The following is a 15,523-nucleotide window of genomic DNA, read 5'->3' as shown; positions in this document are numbered from 1 at the left end:
TTATGCAAATAAAGGATATCGAATGGTATGGCAGCCCATTAGATTTACATGTTGACACACCATTCAGCAACTGACTGAATGGATCTACTCTAGTGGAGACTAACCAACAGTATGCTTGCCTCCACATATGGATCTGCCTGTGTCTTAAAATCTTCCAGGGAGGTCTTTCTACCATACTCACATGTACATTTGGTAGAGTGCAGGAGACAGTCTTCTTGGTGGCTGTTCCCAGGTTCTGCAACTCCCTTCCTAGAGAGATTAAACTAACACTCTCCTGGTTCTCCTTCCTAAATAGGTGAAGAATTTTTTTGTTTTTGTCTTTTCAGCAGACCTTTAAGGAGTGACTGCTCATGGGCAAAGAGCCTTTAATGACATGCCGTTCTCAATATATTGGTTGTTGTTTTCTTCTTAATGGTTATGTTTTTAAATTGCTTTTAATTATATTGACTGTTGAATTACATTTTCCTGCCTGAATCTGGTCACTGCTTAAATTAAGTGCATGCATAGAGAAAGGCAACAGAAAGAATGAGAAGGCAAGGATAATGACGGATTCCCCATGAGCTAATGATACTCTATAAGAGCTGCACGTAAACACTTATCCAAGGAACACAGAGCAATTTTAAGATCTGTTCTGGACTGATCTTCAGTCAACAGTCAAATAAAACTGTATGTAGTGTAGTATATTGCAACTTGAAGTGGTGTGTTTGCTGTTAGTGTTAAAGCACAAGGCTCTCCTCTCCTTAGGGAACAAGTTTGCTGGCAGGCTCTCCCAGCTGAACAGAATTGGGACTTTTAAAAGTGCTGTAGCCACTCCAAAGTAGCCGTAGAACAATGTATTCATTTATATTTAAACAATGGTACCCAACCATTGAGAACACTGCTGTTTTAGTGCTCTACAAGTCCTTTAAGAAATTCTGGATCTACATACAGTATCTGCAAAATAAATAAATGAATGAATGAAATCAAAAAGGATGGTTTTGCTCAAGGAAGGAAGGGAGAGGGAGTGAGGAATAAAAAGCAAGGAAAAAAGAACAGGGGAAGGAGGAAACAAGAGATTGTAGCAAATGGTCAAGGCTGTATTTCAGAGGAAGGAACTGGCAAAACCACCTCTAAGGATTCTTTACCTAAGAAAACCCTATGAAATTCATGCGATCATGTAAGTTGACAGTTGAGTTCAAAGTACATACGCATACAAGAAGGATTAAAGGAAATGGAAAAGGAAATGAGAACACAGAACAAGCAAGTTATGAAGGCAAACCTAGGCAACGGATTGAAGAATGGTGAAAGAAACACCAGGAGGCCTCTGTGTTTCATCAGGACACAACAAAGTCTGCAAGATCCTTAGTTGTTGTTGTTTTCTTTTAATTCAAAGATCTTTCCTTTTCCTATGAAAAATAACTATACTGTACTGGAAGACCTCAGTTAACACAAAGCCTCTAACAAAGAAGTCCCTTTTTATAATAGTTTTTTATGCCTGTCCAACCCTCTGGTTTTCCTTCTTGTCCTTTGTCTAGCTGTATTTTAGCAGCATTGGCAATGGGAGGATGGTGAGAGAGAAAAACAGACCTTCAGTGCCAAGTCATAACAGTATCTCTGCAATAAATACTGCAATAAACCTTGAACTGGGACAGAATGGGATTTTATCCTAGACCAGTCCTATAGCTGTGTGTGCCTGCCTACAGCAGATAAAGTAAAGAGCAGCCTCTAGGATCTCTTACTGAGGATGCATGAACAGCAACACAGAGAGAAAAGGGAAAGCAGATTTGCCTGTCTCACCAGCTACCTCTATCTAGCATGATGAAAAAGCACAGATCTAGAAGTCTGCCATATAAATGGAAATCATAAGTCGCTGATGAAAAACAAAAACCTAAATGCATTTTGGAAGAAGCATTCAGGTGGTCTCTAGGAGGTTCAAAATATTTTTGTTTACTTATTTGTATGATAGACTGAGAGAAAGGGCTTCTCTTAAGTGATGACACTTAAACCATGAATTTTAAAATTTTAATTTAATTTATTTTTTTATATTTTTTGGCGCAGACAGCTTTTATCGGCACCTCTTTGATGGTACTTCACAATCTTTTGCCATCTTGTTTAGACAGACATTTGTTTTGTGAATCAACAACTGTGTGATACGGCAGCTAAAAAAACCAATGCAATTCTAGGCTGCATCAATAAAAATATAGTCTCTAGATCAAGGGAAGTAATAATGCCACTCTATTCTGCTTTGGTTAGGTCTCATGGGTAATACTTTGTCCAGTTCTGGGCACCACAATTCAAAAAGGATTTGGAGAAGCTGGAGTGTGTCCCGAGGAGGGCAAGCAAAATGGTGAAAAGTCTGGAAACCATGGCTTATGAGAAGAGATTTAAGGAGCTGGGTATGTTTAGCCTGGAGAACCCATTTGCTTTTGTGATCAGTGCCTGTATAGATACAAACTATAACCCATGGTTAAGATGAGTAGAGGAAAGGCTTGTAGGGGACAGGAGAAGTGTGATCAATGAATCTCTTTATGGTACTTTGTCCAGAGTTCGGCATAATTCTCAAGGGCTATGCAGCTTTAAAATTTGCATTCACAAAGTTTTGGAAACAAGGGAATGTTTTGGAACCCATGTTCCCCTTATTATGATGATGATGATGAAAAATCTGTAAATCCCACACTCCACTCTTTCATCTACCCTGCAAATCAAAAAAAAATGTCAAGAGAAATAGCTGCCCTTTAGCACAAGTTATGGTTTTGCTGACAGTTTTAAAATTAAAAGCTATATCACTGGATGGCTTGAAGTAACGCATGAGTACCCCTCAATGCACAACCAAACACACATACACACAGGGAGAAGGAGGGAGGGGAGGTGGAAGAAGCATAACTGGATTAACAGAAGGAACAGTTATAAAATTCCTAGGAAGAAAACATTTTTTGTTCACAGCTTCCTCAACCAGAAATGTTTGTCAAAAAAAAAAAAAAAAAAAAAAAAATCCCTTCTCTCATTCAAAACTGAGATATATTACAGCTCATATTTCTTGTTACAGCATACTATTTGAACCCCAAGGACACTATTAAATGGATTTCTGGCCTTTATTACACAGCATATACTAAAATTCAGATCAGACTGCTACCACACAGGAGCTATAAAATATTTCAATTTCCCAACTTCTTATGGCCAAATCTGTACAGATAGGAAAAACTATGGCGGGTTATAAACTGCCATAAAGTACATGCTCCGCACGTACTGGGGTTAGGAAGGGCCGTATTAGGGTTAGGAAGGTTCTTACCTTCCTGACAGCCCTTCCTCCCAGTACGTGCGGAGCGCGGACTTTATAGCGGCACCCATCCACATGGGCGGCGCCATTTTGACGTCTTGGACGCTGTGCGTCCAGACGTGTCGCGGCGGAAGTGATGCCACGAGGGCGCGCTACGCCCCTCGCAGTGCCACTTCCGCGTTCCGACGCCGCTGGGGCTTCCCTACGCAGCGAATGGCGGCGGCGGGAAAACGGCCCCTTGAGGGTCGTTTGTAACCCACCCAAGCCACTTCAAAACCACATTTAACAGGTTCCACCTGCCTGCTCCTACCAACATATATATCTAACAGGATTTTTATACACCCTTCCAATGTAAAACTGCAACAAGTTAATTCATAACATGTCATAAGGTATTGGAACATTTAAAAATAAATAAATATGGAACAAGCAAAACTAATATCAATGGGTTTCCATCTTTCTGAAACCATAGAGCAAAAGCTTTGGAGACGTGTTATGGGTTCTCTCAAAAAATGCCCTCATGAGAGGACTTGGCTAGTCAGAAAAACCCACTTTCCAGAAGGCATGTTGATAGGGTCAAAATGACAGTCCATTGGAGAAAATGGGTGCATTCTGGAGTTCAGAGCCTCAAATAAAATATTACATTTGTTGTTGTAAAGCATGGGATGTAGTGTCGAGTTAGCAGCCTTTCCACATGGCAAGACCCCTTGGCATTGCTAGCTGGCCCACTGGGAAATAGTTCAAGAGGTCTTAAAATGTGCCATAAAAATAGCATCTACCTGCTGCAGACTAATGGCCCCCATTTTTGTCCTCTGAGTCACATTTCAGTGGTGTTTGGTGTCAAAAGCACGTTTTATGGGTCTTGGTGCAGCGGTGCAGCAGAGCCAGGCATGGAGAGCCAGGCTTAATTCTGTTGCCTGCCCCATCAACAACCTCATTTAGAAGTTCAGAACCATTATTGGGGATGCTAATGTGAGAACTGTGCTTGATTCCCAGAGAGCGGGCTGACCTTTGAAGTGTTCCTGACTAGAAATACCTTGTTCCACTTTGCAAAAAAGAGAAAAAGGAAAGGGAAAAAAAAAAAACTTTTCTGTGTCATGGAGATGTAAGATAAGTCACCATTAATAGAGAAGTCAGATAAGGCAAAGACGAAACTATTTATAAAACATACACCTGTGTGTATGTGTGTGCATGCACTTCCAAGTCACCTATCAACTTATGGAAACCCTTGAGTTTCATTATGTTTAACAACAACAACAATAATATATTTTTATATCCTGCCTCTCCCTTCTTGGGCAAGTAATACTCAGAGGTGGTTTTGCCAATTCCTTCCTCTGAAATAAAGCCTACAGCACTTGGTGTTTTTTGGTGGTCTGCTATCCAATTATTATTATTATTATTATTATTATTATTAACCTTTATTTATAAAGCGCTGTAAATTTACACAGCACTGTACATACAATCTTTTTAATTGGACGGTTCCCTGCCCTCAGGCTTACAATCTAAAAATCCAAGTACTAACCAGGTCTGACCCTCCTTAGCTTCTAAGATTAGAAGGGATCTGGTGCCTTTAGTGTATTGAGGCCTTTAACTCATCCAAAATATTAGGAGCCCTCCTAAGGGTGGTGAGTGGAGATGCAGTTCAATACAGGATGACCAGAACTTAAATTATTGTTTTTGTTGTTGTGTGCCTTCAAGTAATTTGGCCAGAGAAGGTTTTGCCTTTGCCTTCCTCAGAGGCTGAGACAGTGTCACCCAGTGGGTTTCCACCCAGGTAAGCAAATCTGTTCTTCTGCCTAAATCAGATTCTGAGGTTATATAGACTCACTACATGCATATAGTAGTATTGGCTTCTATTTACTAAGATTTTATCAAATTATTTTTTAAACTATCCTCTTGATTCTGTGAGTGACTTTTACAAAGATCCAAAACATACTGCAGAAATAATCCAATTTGAGACCACTTTAACTACCCTGGCTTAATGCTAGGGAATTCTGGGAACTGTAGTTTTGTGAGACATTTAGTCTTTGTGAGAGAGCTCTGGTGCCACAATAAACTACAATTCCCAGGATGTCCTAGCAGTGAGCCAGGGCAGTTAAAGTGGTCTCAAACTGGATTCCTTCTGCAGTGTGTTTTGGACCAAAGTGTACTTCTATTTCTGCCTATCATCCATAGGAGTTCTATCTTTGGTTTGTATTCCTACTCAGATTAACCTAAATCATACATGTGCAGAATGCTCCCAGTTGTGTGAACCATCTCAGAGGTGACAGCAGTACAATATCCATAAGGAATTTCATGCCAATGCCCCATTGCTTATGGATCTGGATTGAGGGGTTTTAGTGAGCATTTCAGAAATGGAGGGCGGGCATACAGTTTATTGGTATTTCAGAAATACCACTGTAAGCTTCAGAGGGTTTTAAAACACATCATGTTCAGCGATTCCTTTCTCTCTGTTCTGAATCCTTTTCTCCTCCTTAGAGCTAGCACTCAATAGTTTTGCACACAATTTCTTTTTGTAAAAGCTTGACAAGAGCAAGTTCTTTACTGTGTTATTATCTTGGATTCCTTTGTTGAATATGAGTTAGAAGAAAGCAGTTGCCAAATCTGACAACCTTCATCGTTTTTATATTTTTATGTTCTTCCTTTGAATTTGAAAAGGCTGCACTTTTTACACTCTTCAGCAGATATGGGAAGGAGGAGAGGCATCTTTTGTTGGTTTATAGCACTGAATTTAGATCTCGTATAGCATTTTATTTACACTCAGATGCTTATGCCATCTGTAAAAGTGTTCTCTATGTGCTTCTTTGGAAAAAAAGAAGCCTTGTAAATATAAACTAGGATCATTTCCAGAAATTTCAGGCAGAGAAGTATTTCCAGAATGGGAATGAGCTGTATCTCAGAGCTCACGCTTTGCATGCAGAAAGTCTCACACACTTAAAAGGATCAGAGAGAGCCAGCATGGTGTAATAAGTTGTATATTGGACTTGGGATTCCTTGAGACCAGGGTTTCAATCTCCACTTAGCCATGGAAATGCACTAGGTGACCTTGGGCAAGTCACACTCTCTCAGCCTCAGAGGAAGTCAGTGGTAAATTCCCTGTGAACAAATGTTGCTGAGAAAACCCTAAGGTAAGGTTGCATTAGTCAAGTTGGGTATTTAAAAAATGTATCAACCAACACTAGGAAAGAAAGGTGGGAAGAGAAAAGAAGGATCTCACTAGACAAGGGTGAAAAATCTGTAATTTATGGTTGTAATCCTATAAAGATACACCTCACATAACTAAATGGGTGTGTTCCTAAGCATTTCTTTTAACAGAAAATTTGAAATTAGAGGCAGAAATAATATTAAAATAATAGGGATAGGCTTGTTGTTGTTGTTGTTACATGCCTTCAAGTCATTTCTGACTTATGGCAACCCTAAGGCAGACCCATCACAGGACTTGCTTGGCAAAATTTGTTTAGAGAATTGTTCAGAGACACCCGTGGATGTGGAAAAAACACAAATTTTTAAAAAATCACTATTCTTTTTACCTAAGAGAACACCTCTCTATGAATCTCCAGGTCCTCCAATACAACTCTGTGATCAGCATCTGCCAGAAGTGGATCATAGAATGGTGCTGAAGGACCTACAAATGCTTAGAGAAGTGTTTTCTTTAGGAACCTCTAGATTCTCCAACACAACTCTATCATCAATGTCTGGCAGAGTTCCTCTGGGGGACCTAGAGATTCCTAGAGATAACATATTAATCAAAAGCACAAATAATCAAAGCCGCAAATGTGAAGGGCCAACTGTCTGCCACACTGGCTCTCATAGGAATAGGTTCTATGTCTCCCCAAAAGGAAGGGCAATTCAACATGCTTCTGTAAACATTTTAACCCAGAAATAGAAACATATCCATATGAACTCAAACAACCAGGTCAGGGAAGCCTTATGTGAGTAAAGAGAAACATTTTGAACCTTCTAGAGATCATTTGAAAGCATCTTCAAAATGGATACAGGGATGAATCTCCCAACAACAATCTCTGCTTTTCTTAGGATTTCCATTATGTATCTTAAACCTTCTCAGTGAAGCTTGTGATCTACATCAGGCAAGGCAGGGGGAGAAGTGGTCTTTCAAATATCCTGGACCCATTATGCTAAACTCAATGCCAGCATTTTGGATAGCATCCAGGTTTTTTTTTTTTTTTGTTTTTGAAAAAGCAAAGTAAAACCTGGCAATCCAACAAAGTATTCTAAAGACAGATTAGATAGGCTGCATTGTACACATTTGTGTCAACATACTTACTTTAATAACTTCAGTTAGATAATTAACTGTGCATTTTTTTCCTTTTGTTTTTGAAAGTTATGCACCTTTTAGTGTAGAATTGGGCAAATATATGGCCCTCTAGATGTTATTGGACTGCAGCTCCCATCCTGGCTAGCATAGGCAATGATGAGATATTATGGGATTTGCAGTCCAAGGACATTTGAAGGTACAATAGCATTGTTGTGGCTTGGACTCTGCATCCAGTAAATTTCCTTGTGCCATTAAAGAAGCTCATCCTTCCCCATTTTCTGCATCCTGGCTTGCATTTTATGGTGGGGGAAACAGAGAACAGCTTTTTTCAGAAGGTATTACACTTTAGAAACTTTTTTTTTTGGTTGCTCAAAGGGAGCAATCTTCTGAGAATGACTTCAGGGAAATATAGATGTACAGAAATGCACAAAAAGGCCAGCTAATGAAATACATTTATTGTTCATTATGTTACCAGTGACTCTCCCAGTGCCATTTTAATCTTTATTATGCACCTAGGAATTTGTCATAAATGTGAATAATAGGACTGTCACCCAATTAAATAAGTCTTCTCAGATCAATAATTATACTTTTAATTGGTCAATTACATTTGTGTAACTTGAGATATGAGAAAAGATACTAATCTTCTTACTGTTTAGATTACTGATTCCCAAACTTTGGTCCTCCACATGTTTTGTACTTCAGCCCCCATAATCCCTAACTATTGACAAGCTGGCAGGGACTTCTGTGAGCAGTAGCCCAAAATACTTGCAGGACCAAAGTTTGGGAGCTGTTGGTTTAGATGCTTTTGTATGTGCTGAGTTGGACCATTTACAAAGTCATGTTTTTGTTTTTCATTACTAAAGGAGCTGCTTTAAGCAGTTTTCTTCTGGAATGAAAATTCTGATGGAGTGCATGTGCAACTCCATTTTTTGTCCCCCATTCTTTCAAATGGAATAACCAATGTATGTGTGAATTGAAGATGCTGTGGCCAGCTTCCTCCAGAGGCCTTCTCTCTAGTTCACTGATCTTGTGAACTACAATATCTTGGTTTGCAAATTGTAAAAATAGGGGATGTATTTTTCTGTCCAAGGTTGTACTTCCGAGGTTTGATTCCGCTTGTTTATGTTGAATAGGGCTTTAGAAGCAGATGAAAAGCCAATTCATTTATTCTGGTGTTACGCAAAATACATCCAGCTTGCTTACTCAGCTAGACTTTTTTGTAAAATATTCATTACAGTCCCAGTCATCTTCCCTTTCTCCTTCAATATAAAATAACAATGTGATATCACCCACTGCGTTTGAATCTTGAGTGCATAGTTATGGCACCTGTATTAAGTGAACAAGCTGCTACTCCTTGTAGCAGTAGTTCCCAAACTTTGGTCTTCCAGATGTTTGGACTTAAGCTTCCAGAATTTCTGTCTGTTGGCCAAGCTGGTTGGCGCTTCTGGGAACTGAAGTCCAAAACTCGTAGAGGATCATAATTTGGGGACCACTGCCTTGGAGCACTTCTAGTAACCACTCTAAACTGATAGGCTAGGTTCCCATTTGCCTGGGAAATTCTAAATACTAATCTCAGGCCTACTGAGAAGTGCAAGATTCCCTTTCCTCCTTCCTTTTCAATCAAATGAGTACAAACTAGTTTTGCACTTTGAACTCAGTTTGCAACTGAAATAAGCTTGAGGACTAAGGAGGGAAATGGGAGGAGGACAGAAAAACTGGGACATTTTAAAAGCGGCTGAAAAAAGTGGAACAACAGAGGATTAATCGGGACTGTCCCTGTCAAATCAGGCCAGTTGGAAGGGTATGTTTTTGGTACCTGCTTCAAATAGCAGTGTAAATGATAATTCTGGGTTAGGTATCTGCAATATTGGGCATCTTGCTTGCCAAATGATTAGATTCCCCTGGAGAGCTTGCAAATCGGCATGCAGATAACTGAATTTTGTTACATAACTAGCTAATATCTAAATGCATTCCCAAATGTCTTTCTACCTCCAGAATTCAAGTGGTTAATATAGAAAATGGTGATAACTCCCCACCCCATGATAAATTGATCAGTATGCAAGACATTTGTCACCAGATGAATCATGGTCCACAGTTAAGGTAAACAGATCTGTGATGACACTTTCTGAGCAGAATACCAATGTGATTGTATTTCTTCCCAGAGGTTTCCAGCATTTCTTTGGAATTTCTTTTAAAGGAGGATTCGTTCTCAAGGATAAAAAGATATCACTGAGGTCATCCTTCTATACAGGTGGGCGATATTATGTGGGGTTTGGATAGCTGGGGTGTGTCTGGGGTGTGTGGTTGTGTATGTGAGTGTGAGACAGAGAGAGAGATGCTGAAAGGGGGAATTTGCTAAAATCTGTGTGACTTGACCATTGTTTAAAGATTATTTTCTTTTATTCCAAAGTTTCTACACTAAAATAACCTTATTATAAAGAATTCCATTCATTGTTCTGTTGCAGAGTTCATTTTTACTTTATTTTGATCATTCTTGTATCAGCAGGAGGTGACTAAATTTACAATTGTCTTATACAGTAGATACTGCTTCATTTTATTGAGGGCTTTCCTGCTAGATTCTCCCCTGTTGTTGCCCATTTACAAATTACTTCGTATTAGATGATAAAACTCTTTGTTAATCACTTGGTTGTACCGAAATGCGTGGCTCAAATAATATCTTTGAAGACTGGGTGGGGTTTTTTTAATGGTGTATTGTGGTTTCACCTTAGAAACTATCCATATTTCTTCTTAGCATTAATGTAAAATGAATTATCAATTCACAGAGTCCAGAAATGCAGAAAAGATGCCCCTTGGGCTTACTCATATGTTGCAGTCCTATGTGTGGGACTCATCTCTGAATAAGCATAAATAGGACTGGGCTGATAACATGGTACTTCTGACTTAATACAGTTCTGTACCCATAAGATCCTACTGGATTCATTCATTCATTTCTCGTTCCCACAGTGCCTCTGATGAATATTTTATTTATTATTTTATTTATTTCCAGGATTTATATCCCGCCTTTCTCTCACAGTGGGTGGGATTCAAAGGGGGGGTTACAATATATGCCATAGGTAGGTAGTCCACTTATATACTCCATGTTATACCCCAACACAGTGGCATATTTGCCATTGGGGCTAATTGTTCATTAGTCACCTCTGGTCACTTGGTATCTCTTTGAGGGGACCAGCCCAGAACATAAATGGGGGAAGTGTGTTAGTTTCTCAGTCTTTAAGGATGACACAACTTACAGATTACTAGTAATCGTATGTGGAATGTTGAGCTTCTAAAAACTGTTGGTGGCCATACAACTTAAACATGAACGCAGAACCATAATGTCAGCCAGAGCAACTGTTACAGAGTTATTTACAAAGCTTATTGTCTGTCTGAGGTCCTGACATTCTGCTCTAAACTCTTTCGTTACAAAAAGCTAGGTCTTAGCATTTTTGAGACAATGTGGTGGCACTTTGAGCATGTGCAGAATAGTCTCCCACCCCCATTATTAAGTAAATTCAGCCTGTTTTAGAGCAAAAATTCATGATTAAGTTTGCATGACATATGATATGCTTGAATTCTAACACTGTTCTCTAGCTCGCCCCTCCCTTCAAAATTGCTTGGTATAGTAATGTGTGTTCCCATAGCCTTGCAGGGATTTGAACTCTACTTGGTTGTTGTTAACTGCTCTTGAGTCGACCCGGACTCATGGCGACTCTGTGGATGAGACACCTCCAAGCCCCCCATCCATCCTCCACTGCTCTGCACAGGTCCTAGAGATTTTGGCCTGTGATTTCTATGATTGAGTTCAGCCATCTAGCATGCAGTCCTCCTCTCTTTCTACAGCCTTCCTAGCATTATTGTCTTTTCTAATTAATCATACCTTCTCATGATTTGAGCAACGTAGAACACCCTTACTTTGATCATTTTGGATTTCAGGGAGACTTCATGCTTGATCTATTCAAGGACTCATTTTTTTGGGGGAGGGGTCTTTTTGGCTGTCCATTCTCAGCACCACATCTCAAATGAGCTGATTTTCTTTTTGTCCATTTTCTTCAATGCACCTATACTTGGTGATGGGAATACAGTTCTCACTTTGATGCTCGTTGTATATCTTTATGTTTTAGGATGTTGTCTAGTTCTTTCATTGCTGCCCTTCCTATTCTTAGTCTTCTGATTTCTTGGCTCCAGCCTCCATTCTGATCAATGTTTGATCCTAGGTACCGGAAATTATAAACTCTATTACATATTTATAATTTACTAAAAATAAAGAAAACATTAGGAGGAAATCCATAGTGGCTTCTACTGTGGTAAAATGTCATCAGTTGTCCTGCAGAATTTCAAGAGTTTATCAGATGGCCCCTGTGAAATTAAAATGGTTTACCTGTTCTTTTGCCACCCCTCTTTTCTTGGTGTTCCACAATGGCCATGATTGCTCTGGAAATGGTAGCCATCATTTCCCAGTTCACTTGATTTGGAAAACTATGTTTAATAAAAGACCTAAGAGATTAACTGTAACATATCCAGAGGAGGGCGACCAAAATGGTGAAAGGTCTTGAAACCATGCCTTATGAGGAGTGACTTAGGGAGCTGGGGATGTTTAGCCTAGAGAAGAGAAGGTTAAGAGGTGATATGATAGCCCTGTTTAAATATTTGGAGTGATGTCATATTGAGGATGGAGCAAGCTTGTTTTCTGCTACTCCAGAGAATAGGACATGGAGCAGTGGATGCAAACTACAGAAAATAGATTCCACTTAAACATTAGGAAGAAATGCTTGACAATAAGAGCTGTCTGGCAATGGAACAGATTCCTTCAGAGAGTGGTGGAGGCTCCTTCTTTGGATGTCTTTAAACAGAGGCTGGATGGCCATCTGTTGGGAGTGCTTTGGTTGTGATTTCCTGCATGGCAGGGGGTTGCCTCAGTAATGATTTTTTGAATTGGTATGCTTGTAAATATTGGAAGCCACAGAAAATCACAAACATACACTTCCCTTGCCAGTTTTTGAATGACAGTGTAAGAAACGGTTGATGTGCTATTCTCTTTTTCAGGCTAAATAGTCATGCTTGCTTCTGTGGGACCGTCACATGAAAGAGGTTACAGTTTTATTTTTAGTTTTCACTGATACCCATTTCATTTGCCTGTTTTGATTTAAATATATTTTCTCTTATGTTGCCAATTTTTTTTAATGAAATAACAACTTTCTAAAGGTGCAAAATTTTCTGTAGAAGACTACAGTCATGGAAAATACCCACCAGTAGATCTGGGTTGCAGGTATGACATACATTGTAAATAACTAACCTGCTAGATCAGTGATGGCGAACCTATGGCACGTGTGCCAGAGGTGGCACTCAGAGCCCTCTCTGTGGGTACATGTGTCATCGCCCCAGCACAGAGTTTGTTACTAGAAAGCCAGAGGGACATGGTACTTTGCAATAAATAAGTGGGTTTTGGGTTGCAAGTTGGGCACTCTGTCTCTAAAAGGTTCACCATCACTGTGCTAGATGTTCTGCTTCCATTTCTGGATTGGCTGCAGGTAGATATCATGGCTGGGCATAAATAGAAATCTTTCTCCCTAGATTACTTATTAAAATACATTGTTTTATTCTTTCTGCTCTGTCGCTTTTTTGGCTGGCAACTAGTTCCCCTAATAAAACCTAATGTACCAGTCAAATTTCCTCAAAGTAGTGATCAGCAGCAATGACAATACATAATATGCCTATCGGTGAATTGTGGCCAGGTACATAATAGCTTGACTTAAGAAGGTCCCCTGGCACAGTGGAAGTAAATGATGGAATCTTCCCATTTCTTTGGTTCAGTTCAGACAATACTGGTGTTAAATGGTGAGAATTACTTTTAGAAATGAGCCTCAGGACAAAAATGTTCCCTCTTGTCCCATTGAAATTGGTAATTTAATCATTAAAACAATATGGTAAGTACCCTGGCCAGCTGTAAGGTACACAGATCTAGATTGTGTTATATGGGCTGCAATGTGTAACCTTCCAATGATGGGGCTATATTGTCAACATGAGACACAACCATGTTAGAGAATTGCAATAGGGCACAATGGGGCACTATGCAAGGTGTCCACTGCACAGTGGGAGCACCCGCAACAACAATGGGACATCATGAAATCTTGAGGCCATTTTTCCAGCTGGGTGCATGACATTTCACTGCTCTCTGTTCAGGGTTACCTATACCATGTGGCTTTGTTGGGCTCCTCCTCTCTTTGTCATTGTGCAAGGACAACCTGTCGCATAAAGTGTTGTACTGTTGTTCATTGTGACTATTGTGCAGTGACCACACTACTCACTGCTTGTGCATTGGTTCCAGTGGTGCAGCTCTGGTAATGCTTCCCTCTTGGGAATACAGACATTGCATAACCCCACAATTCAAAAGTACAATTGTTGGCTGGTTTGTGATGTATATTCTCAACAGGTTACCAGCCATACAGACATTCCAAATTATTTATTTGATTACTTAATTTTTATGACATTTTCCATTCCTTCAATTAGCTTAATGTGGTATACATAGCCTTCCTCTTCCTCAGTTTATTCTCATAAGAATAGCACTGTGAGATATGTTAAAGAGGTAGATTGATCTAAGGTGGAGGCAAGAAACTGGTTCTCCTAGATCCCAGTCCAATAACCTGACACTATACCATTCTGGCATGAGTTCATTATGCTAAATGGTCCTCTGTTTTCCATCTCTGTAATAGAAATGGCATCAGACATACCTGGATCAGTGACATTGCCAGTGGCTCCAATGGCTGCGGGGCAAGTAAGAATGGCAGGATCCATGCCTGCTCGAGGAGGAAAGAGACGCTCGGGGTAAGTCAACTTCATAGATTCAAAGTAAAGTTGAAAATTTATTCTATGTGCATACCCTTAAGGCAAGGGGCAACACCTAAAGTTGCCATAGGCAGTTGCAGAGCTTGGAAGCAATTAATTACAAATAACAAATTCTTTGTAATAGATTACTTATTCTCAGCTTTAGTCTTAACCTCACCAATTATTGTTGGTAATAATAATGCTGATTTTACAGAACTGTTAATGTAATTCTTACCATGCAGGGAGGGCATTTGGCTTTCACAAATTTTGATTTGCAAAACACCACTCCAAAACATCTTAGGGACCAAAGATTCCTCACCCTACTTTACAAGACAGTTTATGAGGAGTGCTCTCAGTACTACAAAAGTAGTAATACTGCTGCTGCTTGTTTTGACTGTTGTTATGATCTTATACCTAATCATTATTAATGCTGTTATAGTCAATAATATTATTATTGCAGTTACTGCTTTTGTAATGATTAGCAGCAGCAGCACTGTAGTCATTACTGTTCTTGGCTTCACAGTCTACTAGATGTTGTATTTGTATATGTGGCTTCAAGTCACCTGTCAACCCCATTAATTTCATAGGATTTTCTTAGGCAAGGAATACTCCGAGGTGGTTTTGCTAGTTCTTTCCTCTGAAATATAGCCCACAGCACCTAGTTACTAGAATGTTGGACATCAGATAATAAGGCTTTGCTTTTTTTGACTGTGTTATTGTGATCCTATATATAGCAATATCTTTTGGATGTTTTGTCAGTCTGTCTGGACTTACCCTCAGTAGAATTGCAATTTTATCACTGCAAAAACCAGAGGTGGCTTCATGGACCTGGAATGGGTGTGAGGGTGACCTGAGGCCCCCAGTGCTAGCCTATAAGAACTGAGCCCCGTCCCCTGAAGTGATTTGGCAGAATTGAATGACCAAGACTTATGTAGCTAAGCCTTCTCAGGAGTTATCAGTCAGAAGTGTACTAAATGATCAGGCACTAGGAAATATTAAGGACAGCCATTCTCATTGAGTCCTTCCAGGAAAAATAAAGGCTGCCTGTGCTCTATCCTGTGCACACGAACCTGGGAATAAACTACACTGAAAACATGAAAGGGACCTCTAAATATACAGTGGGCTTGCAAGAGTCTTCATATTGGAGGATATTTTAATGCCAACGAATAGGG

The 15,523-nt window shown here is 39.7% G+C and overlaps 1 protein-coding gene across 6 annotated transcripts in view; it reads left to right on the top strand.

Moving 5' to 3' along the window:
* ARNT2 (aryl hydrocarbon receptor nuclear translocator 2) overlaps positions 1 to 15,523 on the top strand; it is a 109,622-nt gene that overhangs the window by 3,773 nt on the left and 90,326 nt on the right. For all 6 annotated transcript variants that reach the window (XM_089539073.1, XM_089539070.1, XM_089539072.1 and 3 more), the window contains exon 2: positions 14,240 to 14,351. In XM_089539073.1, coding sequence (XP_089395199.1) covers positions 14,240 to 14,351 — 112 coding nt within the window. The remainder of the gene's footprint in view (positions 1 to 14,239; positions 14,352 to 15,523) is intronic.

The sequence above is a fragment of the Sceloporus occidentalis genome, unplaced genomic scaffold (assembly GCF_023333645.1).
Source record: "Sceloporus occidentalis isolate IW3139 unplaced genomic scaffold, rSceOcc1.0.p SCAF_9, whole genome shotgun sequence".
In the NCBI taxonomy this organism is placed as follows: Eukaryota; Metazoa; Chordata; class Lepidosauria; order Squamata; family Phrynosomatidae; genus Sceloporus; species Sceloporus occidentalis.
The sequence above is the reverse complement of the archived record's forward strand: the minus strand, read 5'-3'. Positions and strand labels throughout refer to the sequence as shown.